At 43.0% G+C, this 25527-nt stretch overlaps 1 protein-coding gene across 1 annotated transcript in view; it reads right to left on the bottom strand.

Annotated features, from left to right (window-relative positions):
* TNXB (tenascin XB) overlaps window positions 1-25527 on the bottom strand; it is a 68485-nt gene that overhangs the window by 19956 nt on the left and 23002 nt on the right. Inside the window, exons 3-10 of the mRNA XM_044268656.1 lie at window positions 22249-24624; window positions 21648-21772; window positions 20921-21071; window positions 14526-14789; window positions 8928-11312; window positions 6427-6501; window positions 4663-4953; window positions 896-1180 (exon numbers count right to left, since the gene is read on the bottom strand). Of these exons, the coding sequence (XP_044124591.1) occupies window positions 896-1180; window positions 4663-4953; window positions 6427-6501; window positions 8928-11312; window positions 14526-14789; window positions 20921-21071; window positions 21648-21772; window positions 22249-24624 (5952 nt within the window). The remainder of the gene's footprint in view (window positions 1-895; window positions 1181-4662; window positions 4954-6426; window positions 6502-8927; window positions 11313-14525; window positions 14790-20920; window positions 21072-21647; window positions 21773-22248; window positions 24625-25527) is intronic.

The raw sequence follows: 25527 nt of genomic DNA, 5'->3' as shown, positions 1-25527 counted from the left end.
CTTATCCAAAACACGTACTTGATTGTCTTCAAAGGTGTGACCTGTTTCTTTTAGATGTAAGTACACGGCTGAATCTTGACCAGAGGTTTTGGCTCTTCTATGCTGGGCCATGCGCTGATGTAGTTCTTGCTTTGTTTCGCCGATATACAGTTCTGAGCATTCCTCATTGCACTGGACTGCGTACACAATGTTGTCCATCTTGTGTTTAGGCGTTGGGTCTTTTGGGTGAACCAGTTGTTGCCTCAGTGTGTTGCTGGGTTTAAAGTAGACAGGGATATGATGTTTATTAAAAATCCTTTTGAGTTTCTCAGACACCCCAGCTACATATGGGATAACCATATTCTTGAGTCTGTCTTTCTTCTCCTTCCTTCTGTTTTGACAAAGGCCCAATCTGGATACCCACAAGTTTTAAGTGCCCCTCTGAGGTGTTTGAATTCCTTCGCATTGGCCTCTGTGCCGGTGCGGATTTTCTCTGCCCGGTGGTGTAGAGTCTAAATGACTCCCGTGTCTGGATGACATCTATTGTCTGCCACATACTATGCTGTCTTAACACCTTTCTCTGGGAGGTCATTATCACCTACTGACTCCAATTAGGATAATGGAATCAACACCTTTGACCCCATGCTGGGTATAATGACCTCTGACTCCATGCTGGGTATAATTACCAGATGTTGATTCAGTTACATATTTATTCCCAGAGAATTCTTGTACAGTCACTCAGAATTGAGAAAGCTCATTGGAAGAACGAGTGAAACGTTTTCAAGAAATCTACAGTAAGTCCAGTTGCCTTGATTTATTCTTTACAGATATACCATGACCTTCACAGACATAATAATCTAAGGACTCAACTTTTAGATGGCACAATCTACCCCCATCATCACTGCATCTCTAGTACCTGTGAAAACAAATGTTGACTCTGGTTCGCTGTAACTGTCTCCCAAAACCCCCCGAAGCTCCACCGTGTAATTAACCTCAGCAACCAGCCCCGTGATGAGAAATGTCGTCTCGTCCCCTCTTAGGGTATCCTCTTGGAACGGTCCTCCAGGTGGTCCATACTGTATTACATAGGCATCAAAATCTCCATCCAGAGGTTCCCACGTCACACGGAAGGAATCTGTGCGGATTTCAGACACAGAAAGGGGGGAAAGGCGGGGTGGTGTTCCTCTATCTGGAGAAGATTCTGAAGAAAAATTTAAGAAAAAAACATGGTATTGTAAAAAAATAAAACATTACAGATTTAAAAAAAGTTTAACAATTTTATCAATTGGATGTACGTGGATGCCATAGTTGATCTCATCCTCTTTAGGTCTTCGTGGTAAGAAAAATATTTGCACTAACTCGTGGGATGGGAAACTGAAGTCTGAAGGGTCCTGAACGAACACCACTATGAACAAACGGCAAACTACTCTTTCCTGGTAGAACCCAACACCATAATGTGTGGCCTAGCTGATGTTTGCTATTGGACTCCCTCTGTTCTATGTACCCAACTGAGTTATATAGATGTGCATTCACAATTCTGCAGAAACCGGAGCAGGAACCTACAAGCATTTCCAGCTCTTTTTCATTGTCTGGACAGAGCTTTCTCAGCTGATCTGCATTCTGGAATGTGGCACTTCGGGGTATGATAAAATAATTGACACCAGGCATTGCACCAGGGTTATAGGTTGAAGCTTCTTAGGCCCCAAGGCAAAAATATGACTTCTACCGACCATCTCAATAGCCACAACGTCACCCTGTATAGAGTCTTATTATACTATTTACTTGCATAGCCCTTTACATAGTGATTTCGTCATTGTGCAGTCATCATTTCTTAATAAAACTACATGGTGGGCCCTCAGGAACGTTACTCATTCTTCTGATCACAACAGAAATTACTTTAGTGACATTTTCCTATAAATCCATTTATCGCTGATAATGTCGAAGCTCCAAGCCCCGAGCTCACTCACCCACATGTGATTTGGCAGAAGTAATTGCATGCTTGGCTGCCAATCGAGTCTATCTGCATGTGAATAAGTCAACAAGGTCCAAAAAAGCATAAAAATCAACACGAGCCAATGCCCAAGATGTGAACATGCCTTTGTTCTTTACCAATGGGTATACTGGTTACATTATTTGCTATCATAAGACATTGTTCAGACTAAAGTACAATCACCTCAGGACATGAGCAATCATACTTTTGTGAACTTCATTCATAAAGTTGTATGAATTGTCTATAAGATCCCCATCTTTTTTGTGGCCTCTAAACGGGATGAGATCCCACCAGGGGAAAGCTCCATTAAGGAGCCCTAGTGTTAAATTAGAGGTACATCCGAGGCAGTGATATCTTCTCACTGGCTTTAGGTGCAGCTTACTGGCATTGTATACCATTGCACATATCACAAAGCAGACAAATGTCTTAAAAAGATGGGGAATAATGTTTTTTTTTCATTGAAAGGGATAAAGACAGAAACAGGGATTTACTGCTATTCAGAACAGGCATAATGCAGGGTGTGGCTGAATAGCGTATGACTCGTTGGCCAATGTTAGATAAATGAGTCTGAAGTAGATAAGTACAAGATGTGCAGTGACTGTGTTTGCCCATTTAGGAAAGGTCAAACACTGTGAGCGAATATTGGATTCTCCGAAGAAGACGGATGGTCCTCTGTTTTTTTTTTTTTTGTGGGATGCGATGAGATTAGTCACAGCAAAGCTATTTATTTACTTGCAACATGAGGAACAATCAGATTGTTGTGGTCTGGAGGTCCCCATGTGTTAGTAAGCTGTGCCTGTAATCAGTGCCGTCTTGCTCTGTTATCTTGGAGACAGCACTGATAAAGATCACAAGAATATTACTGCTAAACTCATCACTATAATCCTCAACAGAGTGCATACCAATATACAACCTAGTCATCATCCTTATAATATATGATCCTTATTTCTTCCAAATCAGGCAACCAACAATTAAAATAATAGTAGAGGAGCAGAATAATACTAGAAGGTCTTCATTCTAGAAGGGAATCAACAAACTACTGGGTACCATCATCAGTAGACATAAGCATAACAACAGTAGGCAAGGTTGTTTTTGAGGTTCCTTGGGCCCACCAGAGATTATGATTTTGAGGGCCCACTTTTTAGCGATACAGAAACAGGTGCATGTACTCTTGTAACTGCAAAGGACACATAATCAATACGGTCTAATAGCTTATCATTGATCCATCTCCTGAAACAAACTCTACTGGAAAGTGAGCGGCACCAAAGTTGGCTCCACTTGGGGTCATCTTCTGCTGGACCTTTAGGGCTAATTATTGTGTCAGGATATGAAACCTGTGGCAGATACCTTTGTATTCTGGCCAGCCAGTTTAGTCCTAACAGAATATTAACATATGACTAGCAGAACTTCTCTATTATATATCACTTTACCATCCCTATATTTATAGAATGGGATTCAAACATCGTGACACAGACAGTCATAAAAATGGATAGAGATTCAGTGATCATCACTGAAAGATCCATGTGCATTTCATAGATAAATGACCCCAATTTCAGTATGATGCAAAACAACTGTGGACGACCACACATCAGACCAGTATGTATCTGTGTCATGATGAAAGCAGTAAGTTGGCCATACACTTTAGTCTAACAACAATCAAAAGAGACCACCTCAACCAAAATGATCATTCATTGCGAGAATTTAATATCGAACAATTGTTTTAGCCATCCAGTTATAGGTTTTAATCTCGTGGACAGTAGTTGGCCATTTTAAAAACTTGAAAGATCATTTGTCCTTCATCTGGAGTCATTGAACATGTATGACCAGTCAATCTGGGCTAAAATGTGTATGGTTGCATTGGTATAATGATCATTGACCAGTTGATCGTTCATCCAATGGGTGTTCAACCATCAACCTACTTCTATGTAAGTTATATGGACACCTTTACTATAACATAACTGCTGACCAGAGGCACATCTTTCCACAGACAACAGACTATACTAATGTCCTAATGTAAGTGTATGGGCAGAAGACCACAAGAAGAACACCAATGCCACGATGGACCATCATTACATCATCTGAACCACTAGATCATCATTTGAGCAACTCAATCTCCACCTGAAGATCTGAGACATGGTCAGTAGAATTTACTTTGTCAACATTTCATCAGTGTAAGTAGGGTCGCAAAATACACACATTGAAAGCACCAAATAGGGCTACAAAAGGTACAAGAAATCTATGGGGAGCTTAATGGCTTAATGACAGATGCAAGATGTGGCAATTTTAAGCATTGACGTGATGGGAAGAAGCATCTATCTAGTTTACATGGGAATGTATTTTCAGGAACTGGGCGCGCTTTAGAACAGCAGATGTTGATCCAGTATCCAAGTGTCTAAAATAGATTATGTTTTTGACCTATTCCTGGCTTCTTATCATGGGATGTGCTGCGAAATCCATCAATGTATCCGTCAGCTGGAATAAGTTGATGTTCTACTAATCTCTGGGGAGGTTACATCATTTCTACTTAGGATTGGTGTTCTAGACAGCAATGGAATGATATACTGTACTCTAGATAATGCCTGTTCTGAAACAACCACATCATATATCCCATTTATGATTGCCGTTCATAACCTGTGAAAATATGCACTATAACCAGCAAAGCAGATCCTGAAGTGTCTGAGGATCCTTCATACCTGTAGTCACTTCCTCCGTTAGAGGGCGTGATAGCTTCCCTCCTCGCACACCGTACAGCGTTATTGCATATCTGGTGTTCTGACTCAGGTCCTGTAATGTCACCTCTCTTTGGTCTCCTGGGACAGTAATCTCTCTTAGTCCCAAACTATCAGTCACATCCTCATAGCGGATTAGGAAGGACTCAAAGATACCAATCCTGGCCTTCCATATTAACGTAACGCTGTTACTTGTGACATCTTGAACTTGCAGGCCACCCATTGGAGCAATGAGTCCAGGAGGTCGTACTGTGGCTAATGAAATACAACAAAGATATTTCAAGATATTTTACTCCTTTAAATGCAAAATCATGAAGCTTGTCATGTGGACTGGCCAACATGGTTAGAAGACAAAGGCAAAAGGTAGTCATACAAATGAGTCTAAAGTTGATAAAAATGAGTGATCTGAACCAAAACAATTATCCATTTATCAGTGAATGATTGTTTTAGTCAACTGATTAAGGACTGTCATCATCTAGGAAGAAGTCAGATGTTTCCAAAATTTTCGTCCAATAGTGTGCATCGATGTAACCATCGTTCACTGGATGATTGCTCATTCAACAGTTGTTTTTATCCCCAAACCAGGCAAAAAGTTTAAGGTGTTAATTTTCAGGTGCCAAGAGTAGATCTTTGAGTTGAAAAGTTGAAGTTAGAAGCTGGAAGCCAAGACTAAGGCCAAGAGAGATGTCCTAGTATAGACCAGTGTTTCTCAAACATCTGAGGTGGTCTTCGATTGTGAGATGTAAACCAGTTGTTTGTTAAGACAACTGGGGACGCAGTCATATTCTGAAAATATTCTGGAAACATTTACTGTGATAACTGCACTACTTTCTTAGCATTGTTTGCAGCAAAATTCTGGTGCACCTCATTTCAGGCACATTTGTTATGAGAAAAGAATGACTTTATCTGACATCTTTGAAATTTAATGGTTTCAATCTAGAATGAGGTAACTGTGGCCAAATTCTAACTGGCCTAAAAGTTTTGATGGACAGAATTTTGACATATTAGAGCATAGTTTTTTGCCCAGAGAAACATTTGTGTCTCAGAGACAGAATTTTGGTGCACCTGTACACATATTTGGAGAAAGAATTTGGCCACATTGGGAAATTTTTTGGGTCACAGGGAGACATAATTTTCTAAATTTGGATAGATTTTCATTTTAGAGACAGAATTTTGCCACATTAGGACATCATTTTTGAAAAATTTTGAGTGGGCATGTGGACAAATTTTTGGTGTAAGCTAAACCATCAAATAGGCGGTATAAATAAGACTAGACAGTCTAAAGATGCACCAGATTTTTCATCCAGCATCAGCCACTGTGAAAAATTTGGCATATATTCAGAATATCTTCTGGGTTTCAGAAACAATGACATAAAGATAATAACTTGAGATAATGTTTGGGGGGTTTGACATGGATTCCAAACATTGGGAATCCATAGGTGTTACCATGTTCTGGCTGGTGGGGCCCCAGTATAAAAGGTTGAGAAGACCTGGTATAGCCTAGTATCTTTTTAGGCTATCTCTGTTGCCCAATGCAACCAATCATTTCTCAATGTGCTCTCAAAAAAATGAAAGCTGACTTCTGATGGGCAACATAGACAGAGAAGATGGCACACCAACATAGCGAATGGAGGTTTACCATTCTAAAGAGGTTTAGGTTCTAAAGAGGGCCAACGTTTCATTACTTATGGGTTATATGGAAAGTTCACACAACTGGTGACAACTTACCTTTGGTTGAGGTGGTTGTATACGAAGGTCGAGTGGTCTCTTCAATGTGCGGTGTAGTGGTTGTGGTTAATGGAGCTGTCAATAACGGCAAAAGCAATGTTATCTCCATAGGTTGTAACACAAAACGGTCTTCAAATTCACATGACCATAGCTCTACCTTTTATATAACATGTCCCTTGCATGCTATTCCCTTCTCAACCCCATATTGTCTAGATATAATGGCGTCTAATAATTCCATGCCGGACCAAGAAACATTTCATGCAGAACATGTGTACGATGACATGCTATAAAGCAGTGAATATATAGTGTTATGTATGTATCTACACGTGTGTACATCTCCTAGGATTACACACGCATAACATATGATATATACACACACCAGCGTCAGGCCTATGTATATACATATACTGCAATCATATACATATATACTAAAGAATATACAAGGATAATGACAGAGTGGCTCAGAAAGCAAAGGTCCATAGATCTGTCATTAATATATATATCATACATACATGTATACAGCACATATACAGCATATACAGTCATTCACCAATATACATGTATGCTTGAGAGGAAATAATTACCGGCATCAACAAGCATACAGATATATACCTGTCCATGCACACACATACACCACTCTTTAATAATATGATATATATATATATACATTTGTACGTTCACATTGCCTGAAGGGTAAAGGCGTTATCAGCAGGTCAGACTCGGTGTCATTGGCCATACGGTGAGCACACAGCGAGCGGCAGAGGGAGAGAGAGGCCTGTGAGGTAAAACTGTGGTGTTATTCATCTGGGAGTGCTTTAGAAGGCAACAGACTGAAGGAAAACGAGACAGAAATGAGGGAAATCAATGAGAAAAAATAATAATTTAAAGGGCAATTCCAGTCCCATAACAGATCTTATTAATGGGGGACCTCAGTGCTTGTGAAGGAAATGCACTCTTAAAGAGTTTATTATTTTTAGAAGGGCCCACAGAAAATGAGCTAATCACAGGTTGATCGCCACAGCATCAACTGTTCATTTTCCCTACAGCACCACCACAGGTCAAATGAGGTATAACATGCTTAGGAATGTTGGGTCCTCCAGGTGAAGAGATGCCCTCTGTGGCTGCTTTGTGATTTGGCTAATTGATGGACATCCCCTTGGCTACATAAACTGAAAAGGGGCAACCACTTTTCCAAGCTAGAAATATAGCGTATTTACTTTTTTCTTTCACTCCCTTTTGCCTCGACTTGCCTTACTCAAGGGGCGGCAATAAACACAGAATAAAGTTTATCCCACAGTAAAGCATAACTGAATTCTGAGTTATGATGGGAGTGATTATTCAAAAATGAATTTACTTCTATCTAGATATCATCATATCAACAGTGACTGGAATTGCCCTTTAAGTGCCAATGAATTTCTCCTTGTATATGACCTTAATTGGTATTGTAATAGTTAAAGCAGCCATTTTGTGTCCGCCCCTAGAAAATGAATACTGATTGAAGTAGCCATTTTGAGGGCTGATCTAATGTACATATAGTAAGGATGCAGGATAGCTATTCAGTAAGAAACATGAGGATCCATGAGCAGCATTTTGGATCAGTAGTCAGCACTTGTAGTAGCACTGGGCCATTGATTTAAATTCACCCAGTGTTCAACCAGCCCGCGCCCCATGAATATAGCCCTATTGTCTTAAGGAATGAAAAAAAAAGTTGAGAAACCCAATGAGGAACTGGAAATGATAATTTTAACAACTGGTTAGGATCCCTGTGCCCAGACCCTTATTGATCAGCCATTTACTGCATATTTTAGCAATATACAGATGCCTGACTAGCAAAGAAAAGCCCTTTTAAGGATTACTGTAGCTCTCCTACAATACCCACATATTTGGAAAAGTAACTTTGGCTAAGTTTTGCTAGGGATATGGCATGGACAGAATGGATTCAAAGTCCTCAATAGGTATAGGAGAGATTGATAAGAATGATGTGGCTGCAAAGAACGTTGCTAACGGTGATGAAACCTAATTTAAGGTTAAATTCAATATGGATCTTGGATAATTCCTTAGATTAACTAAAATTAATTAAAAAAATTGCAATGTCTATAGAAATAGGAATGACAAGTCTACATCCATAATAATCAGTGGGCACCAAGGGAGAAGAATGAACGTAGCCACTAAACTATCCAAAATGTGAGAAATTAATTTACAAAACGTTACGGCATCAAACACAAAACAGAGATGGGATCGGGAATATGAGAAAGCACAAGAAGCCAGCTGTATAGGAAAAATAAGGAGAAGGGCAAGAAAAGTAGGATAATAGACATTACGAAAAGATGGTGTATATATCTACTTGATCTTCCTAGACACAATGATTATTCCCTTAAGTGTGGTATTACCCATCAAGATACAGTTGGTATGGGGAAGTAAAAATATAAACTAATAGGCAGTGAATATTTTCAGCATAACCTAAACTCCCCATGTTTCCTATAAGTTAGCTTGTCCAGTACCTGTGTCAACCACCAGTGAGTAGGACTTAGATGAGCGGCCCCTCAGCATCCCATGGAGATCAATTCTGTAGCTAGTTCCTGGGACTAGATCTCCAATTTCCACCTGCTTGACTCCTCTTTCCACTACAATTTGATAAGGAGTTGCATCAGCAGATGGTGGCCATGGACTATAAATGATGACTGCCTTGTCCCATACGAACCCAAGACCTTCTAATGATATCACAATGCTAGTGGGATTCCTCTGATGTATGCTGGGTCTTCCTTGTGATCCAGGGCTTGGGACATTTAGAACAATAGGGCTTTGTATGGGGCCAGTTTTACCCTGGTCTTCTCCAGACCCTAGAATTTGATTGATCACTAAAGACTTGTCTTCAGTTTCATAGGTCTCGTGAATGGCATGTGTTGTTTCTTGGGTCGGAATCTGACTGTTTGGTATAATCCCACCTACCAGCACTCTGTGCACATTCTCTTCCTTTACTACTTCATGTATTGTTGTTGTTTTATAAGAGTCTTTTTTTCTAGAGTTACTTGAATGACTATCACCTGTTTTTTCTTGTAATTGTTTGCTGTGAGAATGTGGATATTCCTTTGTGATTTGATCTGTTATAAATTCTGTATTAATTTTATGGAAAACCGGAGGTTCATTGGTGCTACTGCTTTCCAAAACAGTTTTTCTCAAAATTTCATATTCTCGAGCACTGGAACCTGATGAAATTTTTCCAGCTTGTAAGTCTGACCTTTCAATCAATGTTTGTTTTCTCTTTACATCTTCTGTTTTTGGCTTTGGGGTAGTGCCCTTTTTTGATGGTGGTACTTTCTTTTGTGGTGCTGTACTTTCTGTTGGTGGGTTGGAAGCTTTTGATGAGTCTACTTCAACTACACTTTTTATTTTGTCTTTTGAGCCAAGGGTTCTATCAATGACGTTCAAATTTTCATCTGTCTCTTCTGAGATGTGTCTGTATTTATCTACTGTTAATATGGTTGGAACATTTATGTCCCCAGCTGCTTCAACCCTTCCAAGAGTCTCTATACTGGGAACAGTGGATACCGTTCTAGTGGAATCTGGTCTTCTGACCAAACCATCTTCAACCTGTGAATCACCAGTTGTTTCACTGCTAGTCTTGGGGTCCCCTACAGTGCCTTGTAATCGAGATCCCCCTACAGGTTCAGAGTTGCCAGTGGCTCCTGGGGTCTTTTGAGGAAGACGATCATATACCATATCTGTAAAATTATGAGGTTTCCATTTAACCAAGTAGAGAAAAATTGCCTTGGCCACAGATTCAACTGTCTGGTTACCTCGAAGAGGGTATGAAGTGGCTCGAAGGTAGCTTTCTAAACGCTGAATAAATGTCCCATTATACAACGATAACTTTTCTGGCAGGTTCTCGATTACAGCCTTTATTTGTGGGCTCCATTTTCTACCTTGGTTCCTAGGTTTTGTTGAAAGTGGCAGTTCACGTGCATGTCCTTCCCTGACCGTCTCATTGTGCATTCCATTATTCTCCTCTCTACCTGCAATTTTCTTTCTGGAAATATTGACAATTTTATTTACCTTGACTGTAGTTGTAAAATACTTTCTAGATTTTGTTGGGTCTGTAAGATCATCTTTGCCTTCTTCTCCTTCAAATCCAATCTCTACAGACTCTAAATGACTCTCTGCTGATGGTTCTGTGGTAAGCTCACTTTTTGAAATTTCCAGCACATCCTTTCGTCCAGAATATGGTACTGTGGTTGGTTTTTCTACAGGTTTGGAGCGCAAGGACTCAAACTCCAACAACTTCTTGGCAACACTGGATGTATCTGACAACCGTCCACCGCCTCTTATATGCCCTTTAGTATAAAGGCTAGTGGTTGTCTGTATATCTTCTGACACTTTTGATTCTCCATCATAGAAGTGGGTATGGATTTCAGTTTTTGATGGTACAAAATGTGTGATGTTTTTAGTAATTATCCACCTTTCCATCTTGGTACCTGGTTTGCGATCTCTCTTGTCCAATGGGTTTTCGTGTCCTAAACCCTCCTCTTCTCTCATGCTTCCTTCATTTTCTGGCATTTTAGAGGGATATTCTGAATTCTCATATTCATGGTAGGAATCTACTGTGCTTCCTTTAATCCTGTGTGTTTCATATATAGTTGTGATAATAGTTTTGATATTCTTTCGGGTGTGTAGGACACTAATGTTTTTTTGGCTATCTGTAAGTGTGTCTTTACTTTCCTCTTCTTCTCTTGCATGTTGGAGCTCTTTTCTAGGCAACTCAGGGCGATTTTGATTTCCCTGTTTTGAAGGATGTAAATTCACAGATGTATCAAATTCATGAGAGATCTCAACTGGTCCGTGCACTACGTGGGTTTCTTCGACAGTCAGACGTGTCCGTTCTTCTCCAGCTAGTAAAGCACCAAATTAAGAAGATAAAGAGTTATCCTGTTTGCAGTTAAAACTTAAAGATGAGACTACATAAGTGAAATTAAGACATAAGACAATTCTGAAAAATCAAAGTCATGTTAGCACACCTGTCAAATGGAACAAATACATATTCCTAAAAAAAAATTGAAATATATTAGTATATATGCTGTAAAAAAAAATACATTTTTATTTAGCAAATTTGCAGTTTTAATAATTTTGTTAACCATTAGGTTATATCACAATGCCCCAACAGTGCCAAATAATTGATACAGAAACATAAAGAGACAAAAACCTGCACCACTAGAAGGTATTGCACTCATCAAATCCTGCATGAAAACCACCTTGAATTGCAGAGTATCCTGGTCAAAATCAAATCCATGCATATGCTTTTGTTGTATTGGGTTGCTCAATCAAAATGGACCCTGGTAAGAATCAAAACAAACCAGTTGTACTTGTGCAGTGACCCAGTAGATCACTGCTAAAAGTTAAATGTTGTAACTCAATGTAAATACACTTATCCATTTATGCACAAATAGCAGTGTAAGGACATCACTGGCAGTCTTGGTTAGACTGCCACGAAGACTGGGTGATTCAGCCTCCCCTGGTTAGTTAGTGAGTGTTAGCTGAGCAGAGGCAAGACCTACATGTGTGAGCTCCTGGAATGTAGACCAAAAGAGAAGCCTCATCCAGGAAACACCATTCCTGAGACTGAAAAACGGCCAAAGAACAACTCAACTGAGAGATTATCCCTGAGAAAAAGAGAAATGACAACCATAGAAGATCTAGAACCCCACTTCAAAAGTCGAGCACTGGATTCAGACAGTAAGGTACTACTCGTATATGGCATTAAGACTTTACTGCTTGAGGAAAGTGTTGATTACCTTCGGCGCCCACCACACTGGCCATTTGAATCTAGGATCTGCACCCTTCAGCCTGGGAATTGCAGAACAAGTCAATGTGTGTTTAGAGTGAGACTCTCTTAGGACTAACACTACCATCATTTCTACTGCCTATATACAACACTTGGGAGAATACTACTGTGTGACACACCACAGAAGTGTGCCTTTTGCTGCTGTATGAACAACTACTCTCATTATCTATTTAGTACAGAGAGACTTTATTTATTGCAACCAAACCGGCCTGGTCATTGACTCTATTAACCTTTCACTGTCCCTGCACCAGCCCTCCTGCCTTGTATACTAGCAACTGATCACAAACAAGGGCAAACGAATTAACACCAGGCGGGAGTCCCCAAAAGACACCGAGGGAAGAAAGGGTAAACCCTCCATCCACTGCTGCACGGCCACAGAGAGTGAGGACTGCCACAGTGAACCACAACTACTCCTATCTGTACCACCACTACCACTGACATCCACCTCACAATGCCCCAATGGGCTGCCTGCTGCACCTGCCATATTGTTTTTCTCAATGGTACCGTTACCATTGAGCAACCAAATAGCACAGATGCAACCATGTTTAATTTCCACCAGATTCCACTGTGATGGAACACAATTTACATGCGCCATTGGGTATGAAGTGCTCATCATCGAAAATGATTTGGTGAATGCAATAACATTGACAGTTATCTGGGGGCTCTACCTTGCCTATTACACTATAATGCGCAGATATCTTGTTCTTTATGTCTCTGTATATGCTGTTTCTGAGGAAAATCTCGACCTTGATAACTCGCTTTCTGTCCTACCTGGAATTCAAAACCATCCTCCAAAGAGTTTTTGTGCTGTTTCTGCTTGGTAGGGGATTTTTGGCATTTGCTATGGCCACCCTCTCTTCTATGTATAGCAGTGAAGATAATTATATTAATTATAGTTCTTGTTACCTAAAAGCCTTTGGCAATCTGGAAGGGTCCCCAACATTAAGCTCACCAGCTTGTCCTGTTGCTGGGATCAATCAACCCTAATCTGTGGTGAAACCAAGCTGCAAGTGTTCAGTTCCCCTGCAGCGCCACCACAGGAAAAAATTAAGCATTACCTGATGTCTATTGAAATCAACGGGCTGTACGCAACATGCAAGAACATGCTGGGACCTCCAGAGAGAGTGAGATGCCGGTTGTAGATACTTACTCCTCTGAACAATAGAGTCTTGAACAGGGGATCCCATTTTACTAACTCAGAAGTCCCTAATATGGCATCGGAAATGGGGACAACACTGTTTAAGTGGGGGTTTTGTGGGTCACCCAGAATTTGGAGCCCAGTTGCATTAATTGCCTGCTTTAAGAATTTTTATTTTGTATAATTAAAGGGCATCTGTCAGCAATTTTGTACCTATGAAACTGACTGACCTGTTACATGTGCTCTTGGCAGCTGAAGGCATCTGTGTTGGTCCCATGTTCATATGTGGCCGCATTGCTGAGAAAGATGTTTTATTATATGCAAATGAGCCTCTCGGAGCACCAGGGGCGTTGCCGATACACCTAGAAGCTCTGCTCTCTCTGCAACTGATGTGCCCTCTGCACTTTGATTGACAGTGAAAACATCATCATGCCTGGCCCTGTCAACCAGAGTTCAGAGGAAATGGCAGTTTCAGAGAGAGCAGATCCTCCAGGTGTAATTACAATGCCCCCATTGCTCCTAGAGGCTCATTTGCATATATTAAAACATAATTTTTCTCAGAAATGCAGGTACATATGAACATGGGACCAACAAAGATGCCTTCAGCTGCCAAGTGCACATGTAACAGGTCAGCCAGTGTCATAGGTACAAAACTGCTGACAGATGCCCTTTAATCTCATCTACTAGTAACAACTGACAAACTGCAATATCTCTATGCTGCTGCTCCTTCACGACTAGAGATTACTAAGTCATATGCTGTACATAGGGTCATAAACTTTCAGTTATCCTATTCCAATATTCACATTTAATTTTTTGTCATATTTTATAGGTAGTGGTTAAAGCTGCCAGACCTGTAAATGAAGACCTACAAAAAGAAATACATTAGAAGGTTAGCCTTGTCCAACGTGTCCTTCAAGAACTTTGAAGAATTGCCCCTGGAATTAGGAATGGGTTATATAGGGTTAATAAAGTCTGTTATGAGTCCCATGTTTCAATCTCTCTCTAGACTGGAGTATATCTTGTGATTATTTGTCACCCAGCAGTCACACACTCAATGGTTGCACCATGTTGTCTACACTCCTGTTCCTTACTCTCACCCGTTCCCTCTTACTCCCCTTCTTTCACCTGTAGTTCCGGTGATCTCAGCATCTTGGCTCTGCTCCTGTCCTTTCTCAGCTCTCAAAAGGACTCTGTATTCGGTGTTGTCGTCCAGGTTGGTTACTTTGATCCTATCTCCTTTTCCAGGGACCCTCAATTTCCTTTCTTTCCCATTGGGGTGAATAAGGATCACAATGTACCGATCGGGAAGAGATTGAAGCTTTTCCCATCTTAGGAGTAGAGAAGAATGGGTGACATCAACCACACGCAAACCATGTGGAGTCTCAATCTCTAAAAGAAGAGACAACAAAAACATCATGAAACAAGGAAATCTTAAAGGACACCTGTCAACTGGATATTGCCCCCAAAACAGCCCCGAATACTTGACCATTCAGGTCCTCATGTACCCGACTCCAAGCTGCTCATTTACCTACCCACAAGCAGCATTTACAGTAGTGTTTGTGCTAAATAAACCATCGGAGGGGGCAGTTAGTAGCAGCATCAATGACATGAGGAGAAAAATCGTCAAGTATTATGGGTGGTTTGGGGGACAACTCAATGACATCTACATGACCAAGGATTTTCTGTAAATGCTCATGTGGTCTTGGTTGTCAAGCTTGGACCGTCAAACTGGTAACACTGTGCCAAAACAGTTGGGCCAGACTAAGCTTGTCAATACTAATAAAAGGCTCCATTGATCTCACTTCAAATTAAATCTGAGGGGTCATAATTTTATATCTCTTGTTAGCATCAGTATGTAGACAGCTAAGTAGGTAATTTCACCTTATAAGACATATAGATGCCTTAGAGGGGACTCCTGAGCTTAGGACTAGTGTTGAGCAAAGTTATGAAAAATTTGATTCGTCTTCTTTGCCGAATTTCACAAAGAAATGTGATTGAAATTTGTATGTGTTGCCATGGAGCATCAGGAACAGGTAGAGGTAACAACAGCCCGGGTGGTTTGATCCTGGAGACATTATTTTGAGCACAAACGGTGCAGGCAGAGACATAATCACGCACATCTTTGGACAATGTGGGCCACCAGTAGTGGCAAGTTCTGTGGTTTTGCAGATCCCTGGATGACTGGCCAATTTGGAGTTGTGCCCCAGGCTGAAATACGTCTCCTCTTGGCCGATGGCAAGAATATCTTCCCGGGAGGGATGTCTTTTATCAAGACAGGAGCCACTGTGATCAATCAGGCCGGATCTACAATGTATTGAGGCTCCTCCTGCTGGTTGGAGAAGTCAAATGACCTAGACAGCGCATCTGCCTTGATGTTCTTCTCAGCTGGGCGAAAGTGCAGCTCAAAATCAAAACGGGAGAAGAAGAGAGCCCACCTGGCTTAACAAGGGTTTAGGTGCTGGGCGGTCTGCAGATATGTGAGGTTCTTGTGATCGGTGAAGATTATCACTGGATGTTGGGCCACCTCTAACAGATAACGCCACTCCTCCAAGGCAAGTTTTAAAGCCAGAAGTTCTCTGTCTCCTATACAGTAATTCCTCTCAGCAGGTGAGAAGAGTTTGGAGGAGAATCCACATGTAAACATCTTGCCCTTGGAACATTTCTGTAGTAAAACAGCACCAGCTCCTTTGGAGGAGGCGTCGACTTCTAAAAAGAATTGGCCAGAGCAGAAGCAAAGGACCTCTTTAATTGGATGAAGGTGGCCTCTGCCTCAGGAGTCCAGTCTTTGAAATTCACCCCTTTCTTAGTAAGAGCGGAGATCAGAGATGTAAGGGACTAAAAATTTGAGATGAACTGACGATAGAAATTAGTGAATCCAAGGAAGCGCGGTATAGCACAAAGACCCTGTGGGCAGAGCCAGTCCATAACTGCATTAAATTTTTCAGGATCCATCCGCAACCCGGCATCCGAGATGGTGTATCCGAGAAACGGTACAGTAGATTTTTCAAAGATGCATTTCTCGAGTTTGGCATAAAGTCGATTCTCTCTTACCGCTAAAGTACATGCTTTCGGTGAGTGGTCAAATCTAGAGAATAGATCAGTATGTCGTCCAGGTACACTATCACACAGACATAGAGCAGGTCCTGGAAGATATCGTTTACCAACTCCTGGAACACTGTGGGAGCATTGCACAGGCCAAAAGGCATGACAAGATGCTCGTAGTGTCCATCACGAGTGTTGAAAGCAGTGTTCCATTCATTGCCCTTTCAGATGCGGATAAGGTTGTATGTGCCGCGCAGGTCGAGTTTAGTGAAGAACTTAGCCCCCCGGATCCTGTCAAAGAGTTTGGGGATCAGCGGAAGAGGGTATCGATTCTTGACTGTGACCTTATTCAGACCTTGATAGTCGATACAAGGCGGTAAGGATCCATCTTTTTCTGTACAAAGAAGAACCTGGCACTGGCTGGAGAAGTAGATTTCCAGGTAAACCCCCTCTCGAGATTCTCCTTCATGTACTCAGACATCACTTGGGTCTCAGGAAGTGAGAATGGGTAGACTCGACCATGAGGAGGAGTGGCACCAGGCAGAAGGTCGATCGGACAATCATACGGATGATGAGGAGGCAGAGTCTTGGCCTCTTTCTTACTGAAGATATCTGCAAAACTGGCATACTGCTGCGGGAGTCCAGGCAGATCTACAGGTACAGTAGGCGAGGAAGCAGGTAGAACCTCTGAAAAGCAGTTGGAGTGACAGGATGATCCCCAACGCAGAATGCTGCCGCAGCCAGGGAAGGCCAAGGATAGCCGGATTCATGACAACTGGCAGCACATAAAAGGAGATCATCTCAGAATGCAGAACTCCAATTTGCAACTTAAGGGGCATAGTGACAGAAAGCACTGGTTCCGGGAGTTGTAATCCATTTATGAAAGCCACTGACAGAGGACTTTCTAGACAAATGGTAGGAAGACGGTACTGATGGACCAGAGCTTGCTGAAAGAAATTACCGGCTGACCCACAGTCCAGGAATGCAGGCACAGACAGTGTGACTCCCTGGTGTGAGAGAGTCACCGGAACAGAAAGTTTTGGAAAGTATTTCTCCTTGTCTAGGACCACCTCTCCAACTGATCCTAGACATTGGCGTTTCCCGGCTTCTGTAGGCATTTACGATACAGACACAGGTTCTGTGCTCTGCGGTGTAAACGTTCCTAGTCAGACAATCGAAGGCGCTCTATTTGCATGGGCTCTTCAGATGGGGTAGATGCTAGAAGAGGGACTGGCCTCTGGAAGAAAGGAGGCAAAGAAAGTGGTCTTCTGGTGTATGCTACCTCTTTAGAACATTCCCTGAAATGCAAATATATTCTTGTGGCCAAGGAGATCAGATCATTCAGAGTAGACAGACGATCGCGACCAGCTAATTCATCCTTAATCCGGTCAGAAAGGCCCAGAACACTGCCAGTTGAGCCTCATTGTTCCATGCAAGTTCCGCAGCCAGGGTACGAAACTGGATAGCGTACTGACCCACAGACGAGGAACCCTGTCGTAGACGCAGCAGAGCTGAAGCAGCGGCGGACGTGCGGCCGGGCTCTTCAAAGACCAGCTGGAAGGTAGACAGAAAAGACTGCAGATTAGTGGTCTCTGGACCACCATGTTTCCAAATAGGATTTGCCCAAGCAAGGGCCTCATCAAACAGCAGGGACACAATGAAGGCAACCAGGGCTTTTTTTCTGGCGGAACGCACCGGAACGGCGTTCCGCCACCTACTGGGAGGAGGAGCTGGGGGCCGGTGCGTTTACTGTGCTCCGGCCCTGCCGCTCCAGTACAGTTATAAAATGTGTAATTAAATTAATAATGATTCATGCTGCCCCCTCTGTAGTATAACATTCAATATATCCTACTCACAGGGCTACTGTTATCGCAATGCAGATCGGCCGGGCAGACGAGCGGCAGCGTGACTGACTGACATCACGTGCCTGCGCCGCCTGCTTCATTCATAAAGTAGGCGGCGCAGGCACGTGACGTCAGTCAGTGACGCTGCGACTCGTCTGCCCGGCTGGCCTGCATTTCGATAACAGTAGCCCTGTGAGTAGGATATATTGAATGTTATACTACAGAGGGGGCAGCATGAATCATTATTAATTGAATTACACATTTTATAACTGTGGGGTCCTAGGGGTGGGTAGGGGGGCGGTCCTAGGGGTGGGTATGGGCGTGGCCAGGGGAGGGTTGGTGAGTTCCATCCCCTTTTCTCTGAGAAAAAAAAGCCCTGAAGGCAACCTATGACCGTTCAGAGGGAAACTTCTGCCCATGCAACTCAAAATGGATCAGGCACTGGTTCAGGAATCCACAACAGGTTTTTGGATCTCCACCATACCGTGATGGCAGCGGGAGTTGCACACTGGCGGCACACAAATCCGGATTCACCGGTGTAGAAATTGCAGGAGTAGCAGCGACTGGCGAACCTGCAGTTGCTGGAGAAGAGATGGCATCCAGACGAGCCACAAAATTTTGCATGAACTGCATCATGACATCCTAACGTTCGCTCTGATGCCTCACTTCATGTAATAATTCCTGAACGACAGGCTTGGAGTGACTTGCGGGGTCCGATGCCTCAGTGTGCTGTCACAAACCAGCGGGTGCGAACCCACTGTGCCACATGTCCCACCTCCCCTAAGGACGTTGTCTAAGTGTACCCCTCAATTCATCACAGTACCCCTGATGGTGGGGATAAACTTTTCCCTGGGGAACACCAGTTCGCAACCTCTTGATGAACCAGGAGGTACCTGAGTAGGTACCAGTAGTACAAGGGTAGTCAGGGAGGCAGGGTCATTACCAGGAGCAACAGTGCAGGACCGAAGGATGAGGCAGAGGCGTAGTCAGACAGGCAAAAGGTCAGGGCAGGCGGCACAGGAACAGGTCAGGCAATCCGGTGCGGCAACAGGAAAGTCAAGGCAAGCAGGCAGGGATCAGACGAGTAGCAGAATCCAGGAACAAGGTATAAGTCGGGAGCGCACGTGAGTATCAGGAGCTTAGCAATCACAAGGACCTTGACACTGAGGCATCTGGAAAGGGGGCTGAGTCACTTTAGCACCTGCAGATGAGCTTGGGTTGATCAGCGGGGTCACATGACCCAACCCATGCAGTCCAGGGAGTGATGCGCGCCGCTCCTAGGACTGTGTAACAAGAAACCAACAGCAAGCATGCTGTGGCCAGGGCTGAGTTGAACCTGTGGAGCGGAATCCTCAGCACCACAGCACGTACAGCGACAGAGTCTAGAACTGCAGCGGTGGACGGAAGGAAGTGCAAGGAAATTCGGCTTTGCGGCTTATCGAATTTTTCCTGAAATTCGGATCGAAGACAAGTCCTTTGGCTTTGATTCGCTCAACACTACACTACTTAGGACCCCTCTCTATATATCAGGATGGAAAGCTGTTCTGTAAAAGCAGCTGTCACTCTGGCAGCACCAACATGTCAATGCAACTAAAAAGGTACTCTTGGCCTTGACTAGACTACAATAGACTTTACTGTAGCCTATAGGGTACACAGAAAGGGGCAGGTATTTCCTGCTTTCCGTGGTACACTTGTAAGCTTTGCTGTGTAGACTGAGGAAGAGTCAGAAGAGCCGTCTCATTATCAATAGACGCTGGGCTAGGAACTATAACTCTACTGTTTGAAGCCTAGATAAGGCAGGATATTAATGGTCCTTTTACACAGACATATTCTCTTTCCCGTATCAAATACCGACGATATGCAAGTCAATCGGCGCTCATTTTTTTCACTGTACAATGATTGGAAGGGGCAGTGAAAGAGGGATCGGTGATGTGATTGCCAGTAACCCCCACCTCTAATTCAGCTAACATTATGTTGTCAGCACATCCATGTTCACATGAGGAGATGAACGAGAACAAGCCTTCGAATGAGACTTAACCTATACACACAGATTAGGCTCTGCCTGTATGCAGCTCCCATGCCAATTTCTGGTATCTGGAATGAGGGGGCTGTACTCAATCTCTTTCCTGAAAAAGAGACAGTCATAGACTACTTTTGATCCAAATGGCATATTTGAGAGTACAGCTATTGGACTGTTATTTGGCACCTAAGAAAAGATTTACTGTAGATTGATTTTATTACTCAACATTAAAATCACTTGGTCGACCATGTGTTTTTCTTCAAATACAGCTTTAGAGGGCCAACATGCAAGTCTTTCGATGTCCAAATATTTGCAGAAGAGTCTATTTTCTTCTGTTTTGCTTCATTCATATTTTTTTTTCCAAAAAAATAAAGTCTTGACAGCCGATCCAAGCTTTTTTGGATGGATCTATTATTTCCACTAATAAAGATTTAACGGCGGAACACATTACGCTCTACCAATTAACCTGTCAATGAGAAATACAGGTCTTGGCATATGCCAGGTTGGCACATAGTACAAAGCTTGTGTTCGGGACTATCTTGCCTCTATTAACGTCTTTATACCCCCTTCAGTCCTCACTATATTACACTGACTCATGTCCATGCTATACTTACTCGTTTTGGCCGTTATAGATGTTTCGGGCCCTAGTGTTGAGCCTTTCCGTGGTTGCATGTTGATGATATATTCTTCTCCAGGAGCAAGGCCGGTTTGGTGATATGTGGTCAATGAGCCATCGATGGTATTGGTTATAACTCCATTTTCCTTCTGTATTATAAAGGAGCATTACACATCAGAAAATGATTTATGTAAGAATTTATAGTAGCCAAAAACACGTTCACAACGGTTGTATACCAACTGTGAAAGGAGCTCTTCATGTATGCAAATTAGAGGGATTCTCCACTCCACTTGCGCTGTGAAAACAATCAAATCACAAAGTGTCCCCTCCTGGGATCCCCAGCTATCAATTGTAATATCTAGAAAAACCTTGTAATATGTGTTCCATTGCCCTAAACTTACTGATTTTCTGAAGGGAACATTACAAAAGAGAAGGTATCTCCACCAGGGTTGCCATTTGGGATAAGTGGGCCCCATACAGTCAAATAGTCACTGACTTCCTTCCCGTTTTCCCATCCACCACCTTTATGAGGGACAATAGGGGTGGGATTGAAAGTTTAGAGCCATGGTTCAGCTGGAAGTCCTACAGATCTACTGTTCACAATCTAAGACCTTCTAAAGACTCATGTTCCACCTCATGTAAGGTCATGATCTTTGAAAGGACAATTGCTTGTTCAACGAGAGCACCATTATGATCAATCTGTGGTCTAATACATACTGTCTTACCTTGGCTGTAAAAGCGATGTCATAAGAGTCAGGGGCAGATTGGGGTTGGTCCCACTCCAAGGTGAATGCTGACTCTTCTTGTAAGGTCACACGAAGACCTGTGATCGTAAACACTTCTGTAGCTTCTATAAAACAGTAGACAAGTCATGAGTTTTGGGGGTTTATGCTGATTATATTCTCAACGACTTTATAAGATACAAGCAGATATTACTATTCATATCACGGAAGAATGTTCTGATGACCTGACATTAGGAAGGGGCAGAAAGATATGTGAAGAATATCTGTGGGTATAGGCTTGGTTGGTGATAAAATGGTGGTAAAATTATATACAGCATTGCAGTTAATTATTCACAAGACTGCAGTAGTCATCAAGGGACCTGATATAATGGAACTCTTAAAAGAAAAGAAAATGTGCTCTGCAGAAGACACCAAACATCATGACAGCCCAAGCTCAATCTAGTGCCACTGCTTTTGCCGTCCCAAAGGGTATTGTGAAATTACTGTAGGGAGGATACTAGTCCAAGTGTAACCTTTCTATCGTGCAGCTATCTTGCAGACCAAGGTCTAAATCTAATTTGAAGGACTAGGTCAAAGAACTTACCCAATGAGCAGTCAGGACCACTGAAGCCCTTCTTACATACGCAGATGCCATTTGTACATTTTCCTTGTCCACTGCAGTTTTCTGGACAACTCTTGGTTCCACAGACTGGCCCACTGTAACCAGGATTGCAGACACATTTACCTTTCACGCACTGCCCATTATTGTTACAGTTTTTGGGGCAAGCTCTGGAGCCACAATCAGGTCCTGTATATCCAGGGTTACAGATACAGATACCATTTTCACAGCGTCCGTGGGCATGACAGTTGTCAGGACAAGTTCTAGATCCACAATCCACACCTGAAAACCCAGAATTGCAGACACATTTCCCATCATCACACCTTCCTTGGTTATGGCAGTTCTCTGGACATGTTCTAGAGCTACAATCTGGACCAGTGTACCCAGAATCACAAGCACACACTCCATCATCACATTGGCCTTGGTTCGAACAGTCGTTGAGACAGGTTTTAAGGCCACAGTCGATATCAGTGAATCCAGGATCACACTGGCAAATCCCATCATCACAATAGCCTCGATTGTTGCAATCATTGGGACAAGTTCTTGACTCACAGTAAGGTCCAGTATATCCCGTGTAACAGACGCACTTTCCATCATTGCATCTTCCATGATCATTGCAGTCATCTGGACATGTCCTAGCTCCACAGTCTATGCCTGTGTAACCAGAATCACAAACACACTGGCCATCTTCACACTGACCTTGGTTGTTACAGTCTTTGGGACAAGTTCTAGAGCCACAATCTAGACCCATATAACCAACGTTACAGACACATTTCCCATCTTCACACTTGCCACGTTTATGACAATCATTGGGACATGTTCTAGACTCACAATCCTGACCTGCATATCCAGGTTCACAAATACAGACTCCATTATCACATCGACCCCGATTGTGGCAGTCATTCGGGCATGTTCTAGTACCACAGTCTACACCTGTAAACCCATAATCACAAATGCATGCTCCGTCTTCACAGTGGCCCCGGTCATAGCAATTATTGGGACATGTTTTAGTGCCACAATCTAGACCAGTAAACCCAGATTCACAGAAGCATACTCCACCTTCACAACGACCTCTGTCGTGACAGTTTTTGGGACAGGTTCTAATACTGCAGTCCACTCCAGTGTAGCCAGGGGAGCAGACACAAATTCCCCTCATACATCGACCATGTCTACTGCATTCAGCTGGACAAGTTCTGGTCCCACAGACTGGACCAACAAAGCCAGTATTACAAATACACTTGCCATTGATGCACTGTCCGTTACCACTACAGTTCCTTGGACAAGCTTTAGACCCACAATCTGGTCCTGAAAATCCAGAATTACAGATACATACACCATCTTCACACTGACCCCGATTGTGACATTTGTTGGGACAAGTTCTGGATTTGCAATCTACTCCTGTGAATCCAGAATAACAGATGCACTGACCATCTTCACATCTACCCTGGTTGTTACAGTCATCAGGGCAAGTCCTGATCTCACATTCAGGCCCAGTGAACCCTGGATTGCAAATGCATTCCCCGTCCTCACATCGCCCACGTTTCTCACACTCTTCAGAGCAGACTCTGATCCCACAATCTGGACCAACAAAACCAGGGTCACATATGCACTTCCCGGAAATGCATTGTCCTTGTTCATTACAGTCCTCAGGACAGGCCTTATACGCGCAGTCCTCTCCAAAAAACCCACTGTCACAATAGCAAACCCCATCTTCACATCTGCCATTGCCATTGCAATCATTAAGACAAGTTCTAATACTGCAGTCTGGACCTGTAAATCCAGTATCACAAACGCAAACCCCATCTTCACAATCACCACGGCTTTGGCAATTATTGGGGCAACCTCTTGAACTGCAGTCTGGCCCAAAGAAACCTTGGTTACAGACACAGACTCCATTTTCACACCTTCCTCTATTTAGACAGTTCCTGGGGCAGGTCCTTTTACCACAGTCTGGACCAGAAAATCCTGAATGACAGACACAGATGCCCCCTTCACAATTCCCATGATTCATGCAGTTTTTGGGGCAGGTTCTAATGCTGCAGTCTTCTCCAGTGAATCCAGATTCACAAACACATGCTCCGTCTTCACACCGTCCATGACTGTGACAGTTGTTGGGACAAGCTTTAAAACCACAAGACACACCAGAGAATCCCTCAAAGCAGATACACCGGCCCTTCACACACCGGCCTTGGTCATTACAGTCCTCGGGGCAGGTTTGTAGCTGGCATTTGTCCCCCATATAACCATCTTTGCACTGGCATTGCCCATCTACACAGGTGCCCTGAGCATCACCACCACAACCTCCAGGGCAATCCTCAGCCGTCTGGGCACAGGGAGGAGGCTTCAGGCTGGCGGGGTCATCTGGAAAAGAGAAGCAGAGTTAGTGAGTGATAGAGATGAAGGAGGAAAGAGATGGATGAAATGTTACATAACATGGATGGGAAAACTCCAAAACAATCGATTTCATATCTATCTATCTAACTTGAGGAAGGCCTCATTGTGTTGGGTGAAACATTGCAGTTAGGTGAATAAAAGCGAGTCCAGCGCCCTCTATCTATCTATCTATCTATCTCTCCTGAAGAAGAAATAAAAGTACACTTCTTAGGGAGAATCTGCTATTTTCTTTCTGATGATAGGAACAGTTTAGGACACCATTTCCAGGACTGGTCGCCCTTATAGTCCACGGTGATAATCACTTATGGCTCCAGAACGTTGTGAGGACCGGTGCTAAGCATTGGATATATCAGTAGGATGAGGAATGTGCGCAATCATCAAAAACTGATGAGTTCAGAAAGCAATGAATAAACAGCAGCTGTATGTCCAAAGCAAACAGCAAGTTCTAATACATAATACTTCAACAGCATGACAGGCTCGATTACACGCGGGCACCGAGCCTAGATAAACTGGCCTGCACAGTGTCTGCTCCGTATACGTATAAATGCCCTGATGAGCGCCAATAAGGGGGCAGCCGTTTATAGAGGATCTAGATTAAGCAGAAGAGTAACCTGAGGCTCCTAGGAGCCAATGCAAAACCTGCACCAGGGGCCCCACCACCCATGTGTAATTTACAAGACTAATATCTTCTTGTGTGGTAGAAGGGCTTGGGGGCCCCACAGGCCCCAGGGCCCAGGCAAGGCTACTTCCACACTTGCGCTCTCCCTTTCCCCTATTGAGATCCGTCATAGGATCTCAATAGCGTGGGAAAATGCTTCCGTTTTGTCCCCATTCACTGTCAATGGGGACAAAACTGAACTGAACGAAAAG

Source organism: Bufo gargarizans, chromosome 9 (assembly GCF_014858855.1).
Source record: "Bufo gargarizans isolate SCDJY-AF-19 chromosome 9, ASM1485885v1, whole genome shotgun sequence".
Taxonomy (NCBI): Eukaryota; Metazoa; Chordata; class Amphibia; order Anura; family Bufonidae; genus Bufo; species Bufo gargarizans.
The sequence above is the reverse complement of the archived record's forward strand: the minus strand, read 5'-3'. Positions and strand labels throughout refer to the sequence as shown.